This window comes from Daucus carota, chromosome 1 (assembly GCF_001625215.2).
Source record: "Daucus carota subsp. sativus chromosome 1, DH1 v3.0, whole genome shotgun sequence".
Taxonomy (NCBI): domain Eukaryota; kingdom Viridiplantae; phylum Streptophyta; class Magnoliopsida; order Apiales; family Apiaceae; genus Daucus; species Daucus carota.
Window position 1 is genome coordinate 27,771,992 of NC_030381.2, and position 16,165 is coordinate 27,788,156.

Sequence of the window (16,165 nt, forward strand, 5' to 3'; positions counted from 1 at the left end):
TCCATCCAACGAATCCAATCCAAATGTCGCTCAGCATTTTGCTCACCTACTACTGCGGTGGCCTTTCGACATCTCAGCGGCAAACCCCTAATTTTCAAAAAAATTTAAATATTTTAACCATGGTTAACTCCTCTTAACCGTTGCACACCGCCACTCTCCTAAACTGCCGTCCTTAAATTCAAAAAACTAACCATGATTAACCAATAAAAAAACAATAAAATAAAACAAAAATTATTATTACGATCACGTTATTTTTGTTACGCCGTGGCTATAAATAAGAGAAGACACTGGCCTAGGGTTTGTTCATCTCATTTTGATAAAAAAGGCGTCTTAATAAACGCCTCTTTTGCTTCGAATCGCTTCGAGTTTTCAACTAATCTGAGTTATCTTTGATTTTAATCGAGCGAAAATGAGAGAGTGCATTTCGATTCACATCGGACAAGCCGGAATTCAAGTCGGTAACGCCTGCTGGGAGCTCTACTGCCTCGAACATGGAATTCAGGTACATTTATAGACACTGAGCATGTATGTATCTGCATTTGTTTTGAATTTGAATATTGATGTGTTGAATTGGTAGATCTGTTGTTGTAATTTTTGGATCGGTTGTGTTTGATTGTGAAATGTGGTTAGATCTGAGTGATTTAGGCGTGGAGATGTGTAGATCTAGTGGTTTTGTTGTTTTTTATGCGAATTTTGTTTGTTTAGAGGCGTTTTTTATGAGAAAGGCTATCGATGTGGTGGAAGGCTTCCGGTTTGTGTTTGTGTGAGTTTGATTTGATGTGTGGATCATGGTTTGTACATTGTGATTTTGCTTAGTGTTATTTAGATCTGTGTTTAATTACAGTAGATATGTGATTTGGTGTAGTCGGTATTGTTTGAGGAGGTTAGTTTAAACCTGTAGGCATTTCTGGGTGATTTATTTGTTTTGGTGAATTTTGGACTGGATGGATAAATGAGGTGCATGTTTTGATCTTCATGTCTTTGTTTTGATTTGATGTTGATTTGTTTGTTTCGAAGATCATGTAGAAGCAGATTATTTATAAAGTATTGTATGCCCTGTATCGATCCATTGTAAAAATCTTACTTTTTAACTGTGCGTTCTGCTTGTTTGATTACAGCTTGTTCAGTTACATTAGCGGTTATACTCTGATTCAAATAGAGTGCATTGTAGTAAATTGGATTTATCCACGTTCTGAATATTACTTTTTAGTAGGACAAATGAAGATTTTGGTTTTCTGATAGTATTTCTTTCTAGTATTGATAATTGTGATAGTTTTAGTTTGTAACTGTTTGCCCTTTTTGTTTTTCAGCCTGATGGTCAGATGCCGAGTGACAAAACTGTTGGTGGTGGGGATGATTCCTTCAACACCTTCTTCAGTGAAACTGGTGCAGGAAAGCATGTTCCACGTGCTGTCTTTGTCGATCTTGAACCGACTGTCATTGATGAGATCAGGACCGGAACTTACCGTCAGCTCTTCCACCCTGAACAGTTGATCAGTGGCAAAGAAGATGCTGCGAACAACTTTGCTCGTGGCCATTACACAAGTAATTGCCTCTTACTCTACATGACTTCTAAATACTCAGTTGTATCTATTAGTTCTGTTTTTTGAAACTTGTCGGTTTTTTCTTTCAGTTGGAAAAGAGATTGTTGATCTATGCTTGGATCGCATCAGGAAGCTTGCTGATAACTGCACTGGCTTGCAAGGATTCCTTGTTTTCAATGCTGTTGGTGGTGGTACTGGATCTGGTCTTGGATCCCTTCTTTTGGAACGTCTCTCTGTTGACTATGGGAAAAAGTCCAAACTAGGGTTCACTGTCTACCCATCACCACAGGTTTCAACTTCTGTTGTTGAACCGTACAACAGTGTCCTATCAACCCATTCACTCCTGGAACACACTGATGTGTCTATTCTTCTGGACAATGAGGCCATTTATGACATCTGTAGGCGCTCGCTAGACATTGAACGTCCCACCTACACCAACCTTAACAGACTTGTTTCTCAGGTATTGGTTCTTTAAAATGTTGTCTTAATTTACTTCTTTCTTCTCTATTTGTGCTTATGTACATTTTTCAAAGTTGACAGGCACACATATGGTCCTTGATGAGATTGAGTTCCTTGGTTTTTTTGGGTAGATGATCATGATAGAGGGGATTATTGTTTTTGAATTATTTTGTATGCTAGTTCTGTACTATTCCTAATCACTTGGTCTGTATATGTTTTTATTCAGGTGATTTCCTCTTTGACTACATCTCTGCGATTTGATGGAGCTTTGAATGTGGATATGACTGAGTTCCAGACCAACTTGGTCCCATATCCAAGGATCCATTTCATGCTCTCTTCATATGCACCTGTGATATCAGCTGAAAAGGCATACCATGAGCAACTCTCTGTGGCTGAAATAACCAACACTGCTTTTGAGCCCTCCTCTATGATGGCCAAGTGTGATCCTCGACATGGAAAGTACATGGCTTGCTGTTTGATGTATCGTGGGGATGTTGTCCCAAAGGATGTTAATGCAGCTGTTGCAACTATCAAGACCAAGCGTACAATTCAGTTTGTTGACTGGTGCCCAACTGGATTCAAGTGTGGAATCAACTATCAGCCCCCTACTGTTGTTCCTGGTGGAGATCTTGCCAAGGTTCAGAGAGCTGTCTGCATGATTTCGAACTCGACCAGTGTGGCTGAGGTGTTCTCCCGCATTGACCACAAGTTTGATCTCATGTATGCCAAGCGTGCCTTTGTCCATTGGTACGTGGGCGAGGGAATGGAAGAGGGAGAGTTCTCTGAAGCTCGTGAGGATCTTGCTGCCCTTGAGAAGGATTATGAGGAAGTTGGTGCAGAAGGTGCTGAGGATGATGGTGAAGAGGATGATGAGTACTAAGAAGTTAGATCGGTTTAACTTTTTTATGCTTATGTAATGTTTCAGACTCCGTGGATTTCATATTTTGTTGCTTGTTCTCTTTTCGTCCAAACATATCATTTCAGTACTTTTCGGCCAAGTGTTTGTCTTTGGTAATAAGTGTTTCCAACCCGCTTCATGTTTCCCATTGTTTTATCTGGGCTTTTTGCTGCTATCAGATATTAGGAGTAAAAGTGATGCAAGGAACTAGATTGATTGGTAATTGGTACAACCTATCTCCCAAATTGTTATGTGAATTTAAAAAGGTAATATTTCAGAAGATAAATGCCCATCCTTGATGTTATATATTGAGTTAATTAGGCCCCATCAGAAAAGTAAGAAGTTTCTAGACTTGGGTGTTTGACTAGAAAATCCCTTTGAACTCATGTTCGCCAAGATTACAAATTTTACAACATAATACCGGTGTAAATCTTAATCTACCAAATAGGTGTATATGTAAATGATGTTTTAAACGTTTTCTTATAAAAATATTCAAGTTCAAGACATATTTTTATAAAAATATTAGATTATTTTTAAATATTTTGTAAAAATATTAAAATTTTGAAAATATTTGCAAAAATCTATATGGGATCCATTGGGACCACATGCAACTATAGTTGCAACCCGACACGATCAAAATTTCATTTGTTTGTATGTAGTTGCAGATCATATTTTTACAAATATTTTCTAAAATGTTAATATTTTTGTGAATATTTTCAGAAGATAATAAAATTGCAAAGAAATTTAGAAGAAGTGGTAGTTTTGGTAAACTCCCTATATAGTGCAGATATGTTTTACTTGCGATAAATATATAATCCAAAATAAAAGAGTGATATTTATATTACTATTCCTTATATATATATATATATATATATAATAACTAATATATTATTAACATTTTTTAAATAAAACATGAGAGCAATGAGCATTATTCAACTAAATATTTAAATGATTTTTAAGAATTATTCAAATTCCTCCTAGACTTATCAGGAAAATAAATAAATTCAAAAATCCCAAATTAACTACACAAGTATGAAAGAACAATTCTCTCGTATTTTTTATATATATATATATATATATATATATATATATATATATATTATTTTTATCTTAAAATAATAGTCTTGTTTTGATTTGATTCGGATAAATTGGCTAAATTTTGTCCCATAATTGCATGTATTATATAATTTTGAGAATTTTAAAAATTATATTATTAAAATAAATATTTGATTTACTTTAACATATATTTCTTGATTTTTAAAATTATAAATATTTTTATTTATAGTTAAAATTTGAATAATTTCAATATTGGATTATTATTATTTTAAAATAATGAGAGTATTTATTAATTTTGTAGTAAATTGAAAATCAAAACTAAATAGATGATAAGATTTATCAGAAACCTCTGTCCTCTGACAAATTTTTTGTTCGTGCAATTGGAAAATCAGTAAGGTTTAATAAATCTTAATCATGATATTTCAATAATTCAGTAATTTTTTAATCATGATTTTCTAATAATTCAGTAAGTTTTAGAAGAGTGAATAAAATTGGGTCTCAGCTTCTTATATCACTTCACAGTTCACAGGCTACAAGCAGAGCAGACTGCAGAAGTGAGCTCAGCTCCAAATCTTCAAAGCACCTAAAGCAACAAGTCAGTTATAGCAACCCTTCATACCTGGAAATTTAAGGTTTGCATTACCCTTCTTTTTTTGCCTCTATGTAGCCCACCAAGTGTTTGATAAAATGCGCAAACAAAAAACTAAATACAGACTGCGTTATATTGATATATTAACTGTTCTTGACTGTTCTTATGAATGACCTAGTAGAAAAAGTAGTGGAGCTATCCAGCAAAAGAGTTTAGTAGTTTGAGTTTGTAAGAGAAATTGCGGGGAAGGTACAAGCTATTACAAATTTGTTAGGATTTCACGGAGGAAACCATGTTAAGTGCTAGACATCTATAGGACTTACATTTTCACTCCCAATGTCTCCGCGTTTTACTGTAGTATTAGATGACCTAAAGTCTATTATTCGGATAATGTGTATTATAGGTTGTGTAGCTAGAAGGATATATATAAGAAAGTCTTATGCTGAATCTACGTAATCAACTGCACTACCACTGGAAGTTGCTTAAGTGAATAGGATATCTGTAGTTGAATCTATCTTAGCGACACACTGATAAAGATATCTCTGGACGTGTGAGTTTTCGAAAAATATCATTTAACAGGTCACAATATGTGGTCACCTAGAGGAGCGTAGTGACTTTTAAGGTTGTGTTAACAATTGTCGTATATAAAATTTTCAGTTCTGCAGCTTGTTGTTTAAATGTGATGCAATTTTCGCGCCCTCTATGTTGATGTTTGTTTTCGAAATGGAAGTGAAGTATCTACCTTTGATTTGTGCATATATTATTATCTATCTAAATGATTTTTATTTTTTTTTTGTTTCTCAAGGCTGGGGATGGAGAAGATATTAGAAGATAAAATGGTGTGTAGATAATTATCAGTACTCTTAGTAACTGGTCCTTGCAATGTTTCCATCATGTGCTCGAGCTCTTTTGTCCCGAAAGAGTAACTATCGCTACAGAGACTTGAACAGAATTTTAAATTTTCTGTCGAATTATAGCAGTATTTCACCACCCTCCTACTATTTATGCAAAGCATCCTTCATCTCATCTGCAAATACGAGTAAGTCCCTTAACCAACTTATGCAATTTACAGGGTAACTTTTATGGTTCGTTATCTGCAAATTTTCTCATTTAATAAGTTGAAGTTAGACTCTGAGACAGTGATTTATTACTTTTTTGCTGGTTAGGATCTGTCCTGGATACTTTTGATATAAATGGTCATCAGACGAAAAGCTGGGTTTTAAATCAATTTAAATTGATTCCAGAATCATGTATTTTCCTGGCTCAATGCAAGGCTGGATTTTGTACTAGTCCAGAGATTAATGTGAATCTTGATTCGGAAGAAGCATCTAGTGATTCTGTTAGTAGTGCTTCTAGTTCTGATCCCAAAGTAAAGTTAACAAGTAATGATTCCATCGAGTTTAGTAAAGTTGATGCAAATATGCTTCCAACTGTACTGCTTATTGGTCGGCCAAATGTTGGCAAATCTGCTCTTTTCAATCGGTCAGTGTCTATACAAAAATCTATGTTTGCTTCTCAATTAATAGAATTGATAAAATGACTGAGTTTAAACAATGCAATGGTTTCATGCCAGTGATTAGTACTTGCGAAATCTGTTTTTCTTATGTAGTTTGATCCGACGAAGAGAGGCTCTTGTTTACAATACTCCTAATGATCATGTTACTCGAGATATACGAGAAGGGATTGCAAAACTGAGTGATTTACGGTTTAGGGTATTGGATTCTGCTGGTTTAGAGGCAGAGGCTTCTTCTGGGTCTGTTCTTGGAAGAACAGCAGGAATGACGGAGAATGTGTTAAAGCGGTCTCAGCTTGCACTTTTCCTAATAGATGCAAGGTTAGTAAACTATGGGTGTGAGCTATATATTTTATCATAAGTATATTTTGAAACTAAAAAGACCCTAAACCGTTTACTTTTAAGTTTCAAGTATTCACCATGACAAACAACTCTAAAACATATATTATGGTAGAATCAATCATGATCATCACATAATATAACACATAAGACTAGTCAAGTAATTACTAGTTGATAAATTTTGAACACTTATGTCTTCTTTCCAGTTACCCTTGGGGCCGCTACTTTGACATTTAAGTGTCTATGGACTCCCATTATCCATAAGGTCGCCCATTCTGTTTGTATGCATTGTTCCTCTTCAAGTTCTTAAAGCTACACCTCTGAATGATCTATTTATGTTCTTGACTTCTTGTTTAATATATCGGCCTGGCGGAATCGGGGCGTGGAGTTTTCCATGAATATCTTCTTAAAATTAGGGTGATGCGCACAATTATTTGTAAAGTTAAATTACCGAGAGAAAATACTTAATATTATTATTTATTTCATATTGGGGTATAAAAATTTTGCGGATAAAATGACCTCATTTTTTTAACCGCATCCAAAACTGAGAATTTAAATTGATAAAAAAATTTGTCACTGCAATCTTCATTATTCCCGCCTGGTAAATAGTAGTATTTCCTTCAACTTATTAGATGATATAATATGTTTAAAGTTTTCATATGCTATAGACATCAAATGTCATGTTAGATTTACAGTTTCAGTAATTCTTTTCATCATACATATCTGACCTAGAATGTCCATTTTAATTGTTCTCTTCGTCCCATATCATGATTAGAGATGGGTTGCAACCAATGGACTTGGACGTTGGAAAATGGCTGCGCAAGAATGCACCTGAATTGAAAACTATCGTCTTAATGAATAAAGCGGAGTCACTGGATGATGGCCTTGGTTCTCTTGCTGCAGCTTCTGGCGAGGCCCTTAGGTTGGGATTTGGAGATCCAATTGCCCTCTCTGCTGAGACTGGTCAGGGTATGGTGGAACTCTATGAAGCTCTTAGGCCATTGCTTGTGGATTATATGGTTCAACGTCTGAAAGGTAACTCACTTGTCCCTAAGGCTATATTTGGTTTATAGGATTAGTCCCTGGACTATTACCTTCTTCATCTTTCAATCATTTTTATAGTTCACTTCTAATGAAATTATTCACCTAGTAAGAGAAGGTAATTACAATCCCACAAAATTGAACCAAAAGATGATTGGAATATAGTTCTGCAGGAATAGTCCTTTACATTTTTAATATATGCTCATATTTATTATAATAAGAAAATTGTCCAGGGATTGTTATCCCTTGAAACGTACATGGTCCAGGTTCTTTAGCAGAAATGAGTCATCTTCGTTGAGTGCTTGTAAGTTTCTTGGTATTAGTTTGTTAGTCCAGACCAAGTTCCCTCAGTTGAGTGCTTGTAAGTTGACATGTGAATAAATTTAGATATGGACTTTAAAGATTATAAATAATATCAGCGGTATTCTTGAGAACTCCCCCTCCCCCCTTAGGCCCTACTACCTTCAGTCCATCACAACAGTGTGTTCTTGTACTTAATTTTTATATTCAAGTATGTGTTCATCAAAGAAAGCCAACAAGGAATAACCTGCTTAAGTGTAAAGTGACTAGGTTGACTAAAATGGGACAAAAAGGGTGGGAGATTATATGAAGTGCTAAGTTCGGAACTTCCTTTTCACACCCAGGATAAGCTTAAGCTTCCTTTTTATGTCATTTTATATATTTAATTTTTTGCCCGCAATCAAATTTTTAAGTCTTTAAACAAATTCTATTTTAAGGCCCTCCTATATTGCCATGGCACACATGTATATCATCGTCCATGTAAATGAAGTTTCCACAAGTGTGCATCGTTAAAGGCTTCCATCCTCCACCTAATTTTTGTCTAACAACTTTATTATAAAATATGAAATCCAGATATACAAGGGATATCTTGAAAGGTCACTAAGCAGGGACTACTTCTACCATCTTATGCAAATGTAAAAAAATTGTTCTGAAAAGAATTACCTTTGTACTTCCTTGCAAATTCCTTACCTTGGTTCCATTGATGGTACTGAATTTCATCAGAACAGTTTATAGACACAACATAAAGTGACTTTCTCTTGCACTTTTCAACCTTTTGATATTTATTCTTATAGACTTTCGATGTTAGTTGTTTCTTATCCTATTCTTAATTTCGTCCATTTTTCTGAATAAAATATTTATATAGACGGCAATCAGGAAATTAGCTCCTCCGAGGATGAGGACTCAAAGACCCCATTACAGCTGGCGATTGTGGGGCGACCAAATGTAGGAAAGTCAACCTTGTTGAATACATTACTTCAAGAGGAGCGTGTTTTAGTGGGGCCAGAAGCTGGACTGACAAGAGATTCAGTTAGAGCTGAGTTCGAATATCATGGAAGAACCATCTACATGGTAATCCAACTTTTTCATGTTTCTTACTTGCACAATGGAAATTGGAAAAACTTTTAAAAAATATGAGCCAACCCTCTAGTAAACGTTTTGGGTCATTTCAAGTTTGATTCATGGACCTTGTGACTAGACTGCATAGAACTAGCAAGGAAAGCGATTTTTGACCTTTGAATGATGGGTTCTCACCAAAGAGAGCTGTCAATGTTCTGTTTCGATATTGTATCAGGTGGATTTTAGTGGGTCAATGGAACTATCAAATAAGTTATATTGTAAATGGGATAAACCCTATAGAATCAGGAATCTTTTGATTTAGTTCTCTTGCAAATATCTTCTGCGCCCAAAGGCATTATCGTGTTTCTGTAGGTTTCTGATCTTATTGTGATGCAAAGAAATCCATTACTTGAAAGTTCAGGATAGCTCTTGCAAACTTGTTAATCCTATATTTATTATCTGATCTCTGACTCTGTTTTAATAACTTTTGGTTTCCTTTAAATTGATACTTTAGTTCTATAGTGAAGCAGCATACAACCTAATTAAATTTCTGTAGAAACATGCTATATTAGTATTGTAATATGAAGTTGTGCATTCCTGAAAGCAAAGATTGTTCTTAGGTATGTTCTTTACAGCATAATAGCTACACACCTTAACTGCAAGTATGTTGTGATGTTCATTCTCTTTGTGCAGGTTGACACTGCAGGTTGGCTGCAGCGGACAAATCAGGAGAAGGGACCAGCATCGCTAAGCATTATGCAATCAAGAAAAAACCTAATGAGGGCCCATGTAGTTGCTTTAGTCCTAGATGCTGAAGAGGTGCACAACTAAGGTTCAAAATATTGGTTATCTTGCCTTAATATTTGCCACTATTAATGCTTCTATCTGTGTTGTGCATATGACAATCAGATTGCTAATGCTAGGAGAACAATGAAGCATGATGAAGTAGTCATAGCAAGGAGAGCTGTGGAAGAAGGACGTGGTTTGATTGTTGTGGTGAACAAGATGGACCTTTTGAGAAATTCTAGGTCATATGAGAGTGTCATCAAGGCTGTTCCTGAAGAAGTTCAGACTGTTATACCGCAGGTTTTCCTCTGAATCTTCTTGAAAATACTCAATATATCCCTCTTTCTTGAAACTTAATTGAAGCGTCCTCGTAAGAAAAAAGGAACAATAATATTACATGAAAAGACCATTTTGATGTGTAATGAATAAATGATCAATAAAGTAGTAATAAAGTACTCCCTCTGTTTTTTATTATTTGATGTTTTGACTTTTGGCACACATCTTTAGGTGGATTGACCGGATAGTAAAAATTATTGTTTTTGATTAATTTTTTTTGTAAATAAAAATTTTAGTTACATATTTTTATTCAGAAAATGAAAATTTAGAAAATAATATTTTTAACTACCTAGTCAAAGCACTTAAAAATGTGTGCCCAAAGTCAAATCGTCAAATAAAAAAAAACAGAAGTAGTAATATATTTTGATCATTATTATGACAAGACATCAGAATATTAAGTCATTATTATGTTAATGATAGTGACCTTTATTCCTATTTTATTGACTTTCTAATCTTTTATTACTGCTTTATTGAACTTATATTCGTTTGTTAATACATCATCTATTTTCCTTATTTCTACTTTATAGAATGCTAGTATCCCATATATTTACCGAGCTTGTAAATTTTCTTTTCATGAAATATCAGAATAAGCTCGTGATTCATATAATGATCAAAATGTATTCGTATATTCTATTAATATTTTAATATTTTTTTTATGACGATCAAAATATATTTCCACAAGCTCGTCATTCTGATATTCCATTATTATTTTCATACTGATATCTCATTGTTATTTTCATAATGTTTTCCACAAAAAATTGATTTTATAACCTCTTGGTTTTCATTTTTGATTTCATAGTAATTGATTATGGGGAGTCAAGTGTGTTAATATCGGAATATAATCACATGAAAACTTATTAGGCAGATTAAAACTTTCATAACCACCTTTCTGATTGTAATAGAACTCAGTTATATAGAAAGTGAATGTAATCAATTTCACATGTTGATTAAATGATATTGCAAAATGCTTTTGTTCATCGTGATTATGAGTAAATGAGTAATCCTAAACTAGTTGTGCGGACAATTAACACATTTAAAATTTGAGTGAACTAAAATTATAATAATGGGCTTTAGTAATAAAATACTACTGTAGCAGTTTGAGATAATCATAACGTAAATATAATATAAGTTGATTTTCCTTTAAAATTAAGAAGCCTTGTCCTATAAGATTAAAAACTTAATATATTTGAGCTTGTGTAAATATATTGCATCCTATAATGTAGTACAGAGGGAATATGATGCTGTCTTTGAGCAAAAAACTTCTCTCATAGAACTTATTTGTAATACAAGCCATATTGTCAATGTCATTTTGGTTCTCACAAGATAGATAGACAGGACGAGAATGACCATCACCAACATGCAAAAGTAGCTAGTGGAATAAAATAATCTCATGAGTAGTTAACAAGTACTTGAGAACATGATACATGTTCATCTTAAAAAACAGTGTGAAATTACATCTTGTTTCTTAATACAAGAGAATCGCTGATTACAACAACCAGTAGCGGATCTACTGTTCTACTGTTCTCCAACCCAAATTAACACCACAAATTCACAACAGAAACACAACTCTAAAAATGACATAGCAGCAAGGAAACGTTTAAAATATAAGTTTATCGAGCATACCTAGCAATAATTTTTTTTTAAAAAAAACTTAAAATAACAATACGAAAGACTGAACCAATGAATTATAGTGGGAGGAGTGGCAAACTAACTAAGCATAAGAATAACATGCGTAGTATTTGGATGAGTCTAAGTGAGTTAAACTATACTGCATTACAGTTGTACGATATAGACTGATATTTAATAAAACAAATCATCAGAAAAGTATTGAACATTCATCCTAAGAATTGTACCAGTACTCTTATTGTCACTAAGTCGTGCACACTCAAGATTATCAGCTTTATACTTAGATTGAGGAAGAAATATTTGGCAGTAAAAAAACCTTAAATTTAATGAAGTCATGTAACAAATCTAAGTCCTTCATATTAATAAACCCAATTAACGTTTAATTATGCAGTATCATCATAATTATCAATAATAATATCACATCAGCAACATGTAATGATTAACAAATACGACTAAGGCTTGTATGCTTACCAATAAAGTAGAATCATGATAATTATAACTAAAATTATAGGGAGTAACCAAGGTGGAAATCTTTTTAAAGTCCACAGCGAGATGCTGGCTTTAGAGTAAAAAGTGATATACGAAGCTTGAATACATAATCAGGCTGATTAAAAACACCGGGGACAGCTGTCCTATAAATTTATTCATGAAGGTCAAAGCACAAAAATAGTTGTCATCTTTACATGTACAAATAGTTTTTCATAGTCCATGAAAGACTTTCAAGCTAGTCAAGCCTTGTATGCTCCACAGTTCCATAAATTTACTTTCAATGTTGTTGCCTCAAAGACAACTAATGTTATATTTTCCGCGTGGCAATGGCGCCAAATCTCATGTACGAGGCTAACATAAATCAATAAGAGTATAGGTCTTATACAAACAACCCTTTTTTACACATACTCGGACAAATGGTGAATGAAAGTAACAAATGAAGGAAATATGGAGAATTATATGATTAAATAAAAAGAGAACAATTGTGAGAATATGAGGATGATATACAATCCCACTAGTTGATTAAGTGGTTCTAAAAGTAAGGAGTACGATATTATTATTAAAAGACTTTGATTGATTAATGGATTTGATAATTGATTCTCTATTGTTAAGAGTTGCGATGAATGCATGCTCTTTCCTTGTGTTCTTGAAAAATCTTAACGGTAGTTTCTGAGGTTGGTTCACCTTAAAGCTAGATATGGTGGAATAATCGCAAAAGAACTTACTAGCCTACAATCTACTTGAAATTGTTTCTAAAGCTTAGGTTTTTACATCAGTTACATAATTGTTGAGAAATCCAGAGATTTTGCAAAATAAACCATTAAGTTTGACTATCCATTAGGTAATGATCACGAGTACAATTCACGGTCATTATCCATTAACACTATATATGGAGGTATTATTTTCTAGAAAAAAATTTATTCTATGGTCAGAAATATCAATTAATATGAGCTGTTGTATAAACGTATGGTTCCATCTATATCATATACCTATAAATATGTAAGCACTAAGCAGTGTGTATATATATGTAGGCAATATGCGTGTATATATAGTCATCATAATACAAAAAATTTTGATACATAATATCGTATTATATAGGAAAAATTTAATCTTTATGTTTGCCATTATCAAATACTAGCTTCTCATATATGATAATCTTTGTTGATTATAAGCCACCATATCTATTTTTCAATTGTTTTTCCATAACTATTGGTCCTTGTCCAGCACTCTTATTCTTAGAACCTTAGATCTAATTTATGTTCTCACGTGGAACGGGATATATATATTATAAAATAATCTTTGCATAATTAACTTTTTTAATTATTTTTGTACTGAGAAAAATTGTGTGTTACGCAGAGAAGCCATATTTCATGCAGTTCATAAAGAACATTGTTTAATAAAGAACAACATACTTTTATAAAATTAAGAAAAAAACACTGTATATTACTGCAAAACAAAACAATGTCGTCAGCTATAGAACGAATAAATATGAGCTGTTGGTTAAACATACATCTAAGATTGATCTATGTAGGCAATATGTGTATGAATATTTTGTCTTCATTATTTTAAATATTGATACCTAATACTGTCATATATAAGGAATTTTTCAGTCAGTTTCATACACTAGCCAGCTCCATATTTTTTTAATGTTTCAAACCGGCTCAAAATACCAACCGACTACCAAAAATGTTATATTTCCGATTTAATGTAGGTAGAGGTAGGGAAAAAAGAGGAGATAAAGAAGATGTACATTTGTATTTACTAGTTCTACAACAGTTGTTGTAAATTTGACTTCAATATGGTATGCAGGTAACAGGAATTCCTGTTGTGTTTGTTTCAGCATTGGAGGGAAGGGGCCGGATAGCTGTAATGGATCAGGTGATTGATACCTATGAAAAATGGTGTTTAAGGTTGCCAACTGCTCGTCTTAATCGATGGCTACGGAAGGTTAGTACGACGATCATCTTATTGCTTTTGTCTCCACCTGCAAATGTTGTAACTAATTGTAGTTTTATACACTTGTTGCGGGCTTGGGACAGGTTATGAGCAGGCATTCTTGGAAGGATTCGGCTTCTCAGCCCAAGATCAAGTATTTCACTCAAGTGAAAGCGAGACCACCTACCTTTGTTGCTTTTGTGAGTGGAAAGAAACAGCTGGCAGATTCTGAACTAAGATTTCTCACTCGATCTCTGAAGGAAGATTTTGATTTGGGCGGCATTCCTGTACGTGTCATGCAGCGAGCTATTGTGAAACCTAATTCAGAAAGTAGTGGTAACAACAAGAGAACGGAATACACTGGTAAAACTGTTGAAAGGGTGGTGTCAGATAAGAGAGCTACTATCATACCTGAAGAATCGGAAGCAGTCTAAAATTTAAGGATTGTCTTTTCAAATGAAAAGAGGAGCAAATATCTTCACATGTTTATACTACTGCCATCTAATTAATGAGTTGATGTAAAATAGTTTGTATGGTCATATCCGAATGAATATAATTAGAGCCCAGGAGGATGCTTTAGAAAGAAATGGTGTCCATCTTGGTCAGTAGGATCATTCCTGGTCTTATTACCAAGCTGCGGCATGACAAACAGTATGTATGTGTCCTCGTGGTTCTGTAGTTAGAGTAGAGATGACTAATTAGCTGCCAAACAATAGTAGTTATCAATACAGCACAGAGAAACTTAGACTCTTTTTTTTTTTGTAAAATTTGTACATTTGCAGGAAACGCCTCCTGATCTTTTGACAGAGTAAGCAGCAAAGCAACGAAAGTGGATTCTCTAGAGCATGAAAGAACTATCTGCCACAGGAAAAGTAGCATAATGTATTTTCTTTCCTGAAATGCACTACATCAAAAGTATGCATTTCCACACTAGGGCTTAATGACCATAATCAGCTAAATAGAACTCCCTAAATACACGGCAATAAGCAAACGGCAGGGCCGGTCCTGTTGCAAAAGCTTGCCTTAACGAACCTAACTGGTCGTTAATGGCCCGTTAATAAGCTTGAATTCGAGTTTAAGTTTTATGCATTTTTTTAACTAATGCATAAAAATATAAGTCAAAATAAGTTTGAGCGGGTGTGTGGTCGTGGACTGTGAGTAACCTCCTCGAAGCACTGATGAGTTTTAATTTAAGACTTGGTTTTTTTTTTTGTTTTTTTTTCAAATATATATTTTCATTATTTTTCAAGTGTGTAAACAAAGTCAAAGCCTCAAAATAGAAAAAAAAATAAAAATTTTATCGATTGACCGATTTCGACTCGACTCGGTTTGTTAGGAATTCGAGCTCAACTCGATTGTTAATGAACTTGAGTTCTAATCAGGAAAAAAGATCGATAAGATAATCGAGTTTATCTCAACTCAGTAAAAAAAATCTTGACGCAAACTCGGATTCAGTTAAACTCAGATCTGAAATCTCGACTCGAACACGGTAAAACTCGATCAGACTAGATTCGTTTACAACTCTAACACTACTTTTTGAGATAAATCCCAACTCTAGTTCTATACTCTAGATTTTGAATTCAAAAGCGCAACGCCCACCAAACTTATACTATGGATGGCCAGAAGGTATAACACGTATGATATATAAGTATAAAATTTAATTAATACTAAATTATATTAAAATAATATTAATTTAGGAAATAGTTTATAAATATTACACGTGCTCTCTAATAATAAAGATGCAATAATAAAAATATAAAAATTATTATTGAATTTAACAAATATACGGTTTAAGAATCTGACATATAGATAGCTCTTTGATTATAAAGGGGTTAAGTATGAAGTTGGTTACTGAAGTGAAAACCATGTATCACTTCTTTTATTGATCTTTGAGTGGTATCATTTTGATCACTAAAGTCGTATAAAGTATCAAATAGATATCTCGAAAAATGTGTCGAGAAGGTAAATATTTTTTCATTAAGTTCTACACATTTTTCTTCAACGCTATTATAACCAAATAAAAAGTGGTGGATTCTAGTATCTTAGATAATATATCTAGATTTTTAAACACATATTTACTATATATTTTTATTTAAATAGGATTAAATAATTATAAAACTTAAAATAAATAATAAATATTTTTTAAAAAATCTAGATATATTATCTAAGATACCGAAATTAACCACTTTTCATTT

At 33.5% G+C, this 16,165-nt stretch overlaps 2 protein-coding genes across 3 annotated transcripts; both read left to right on the forward strand.

The window, feature by feature from the left end:
• Positions 1-245: 245 nt before the first annotated feature.
• LOC108204528 (tubulin alpha-2 chain) lies at positions 246-3,040 on the forward strand. 2 transcript variants are annotated; one of them, XM_017374017.2, is made up of 5 exons: positions 282-502; positions 1,311-1,545; positions 1,634-2,004; positions 2,230-2,688; positions 2,774-3,040. In XM_017374017.2, exons 1-5 carry the CDS (start codon positions 410-412, stop codon positions 2,918-2,920), a joined length of 1,305 nt encoding a protein of 434 aa, XP_017229506.1. In that variant the 5' UTR covers positions 282-409; the 3' UTR covers positions 2,921-3,040. The 2 variants fall into 2 exon arrangements, with proteins under 2 accessions (XP_017229505.1, XP_017229506.1); XM_017374016.2 differs by having other exon boundaries at positions 246-502; positions 2,230-3,040.
• Positions 3,041-4,449: 1,409 nt separating this feature from the next.
• On the forward strand, positions 4,450-14,813 carry LOC108206432 (uncharacterized). Its single transcript, XM_017376739.2, has 10 exons — positions 4,450-4,589; positions 5,352-5,585; positions 5,713-6,028; positions 6,156-6,380; positions 7,174-7,433; positions 8,605-8,810; positions 9,492-9,617; positions 9,708-9,884; positions 13,845-13,982; positions 14,075-14,813. Exons 2-10 carry the CDS (start codon positions 5,429-5,431, stop codon positions 14,402-14,404), a joined length of 1,935 nt encoding a protein of 644 aa, XP_017232228.1. The 5' UTR covers positions 4,450-4,589; positions 5,352-5,428; the 3' UTR covers positions 14,405-14,813.
• The last annotated feature ends 1,352 nt before the right edge of the window (positions 14,814-16,165 follow it).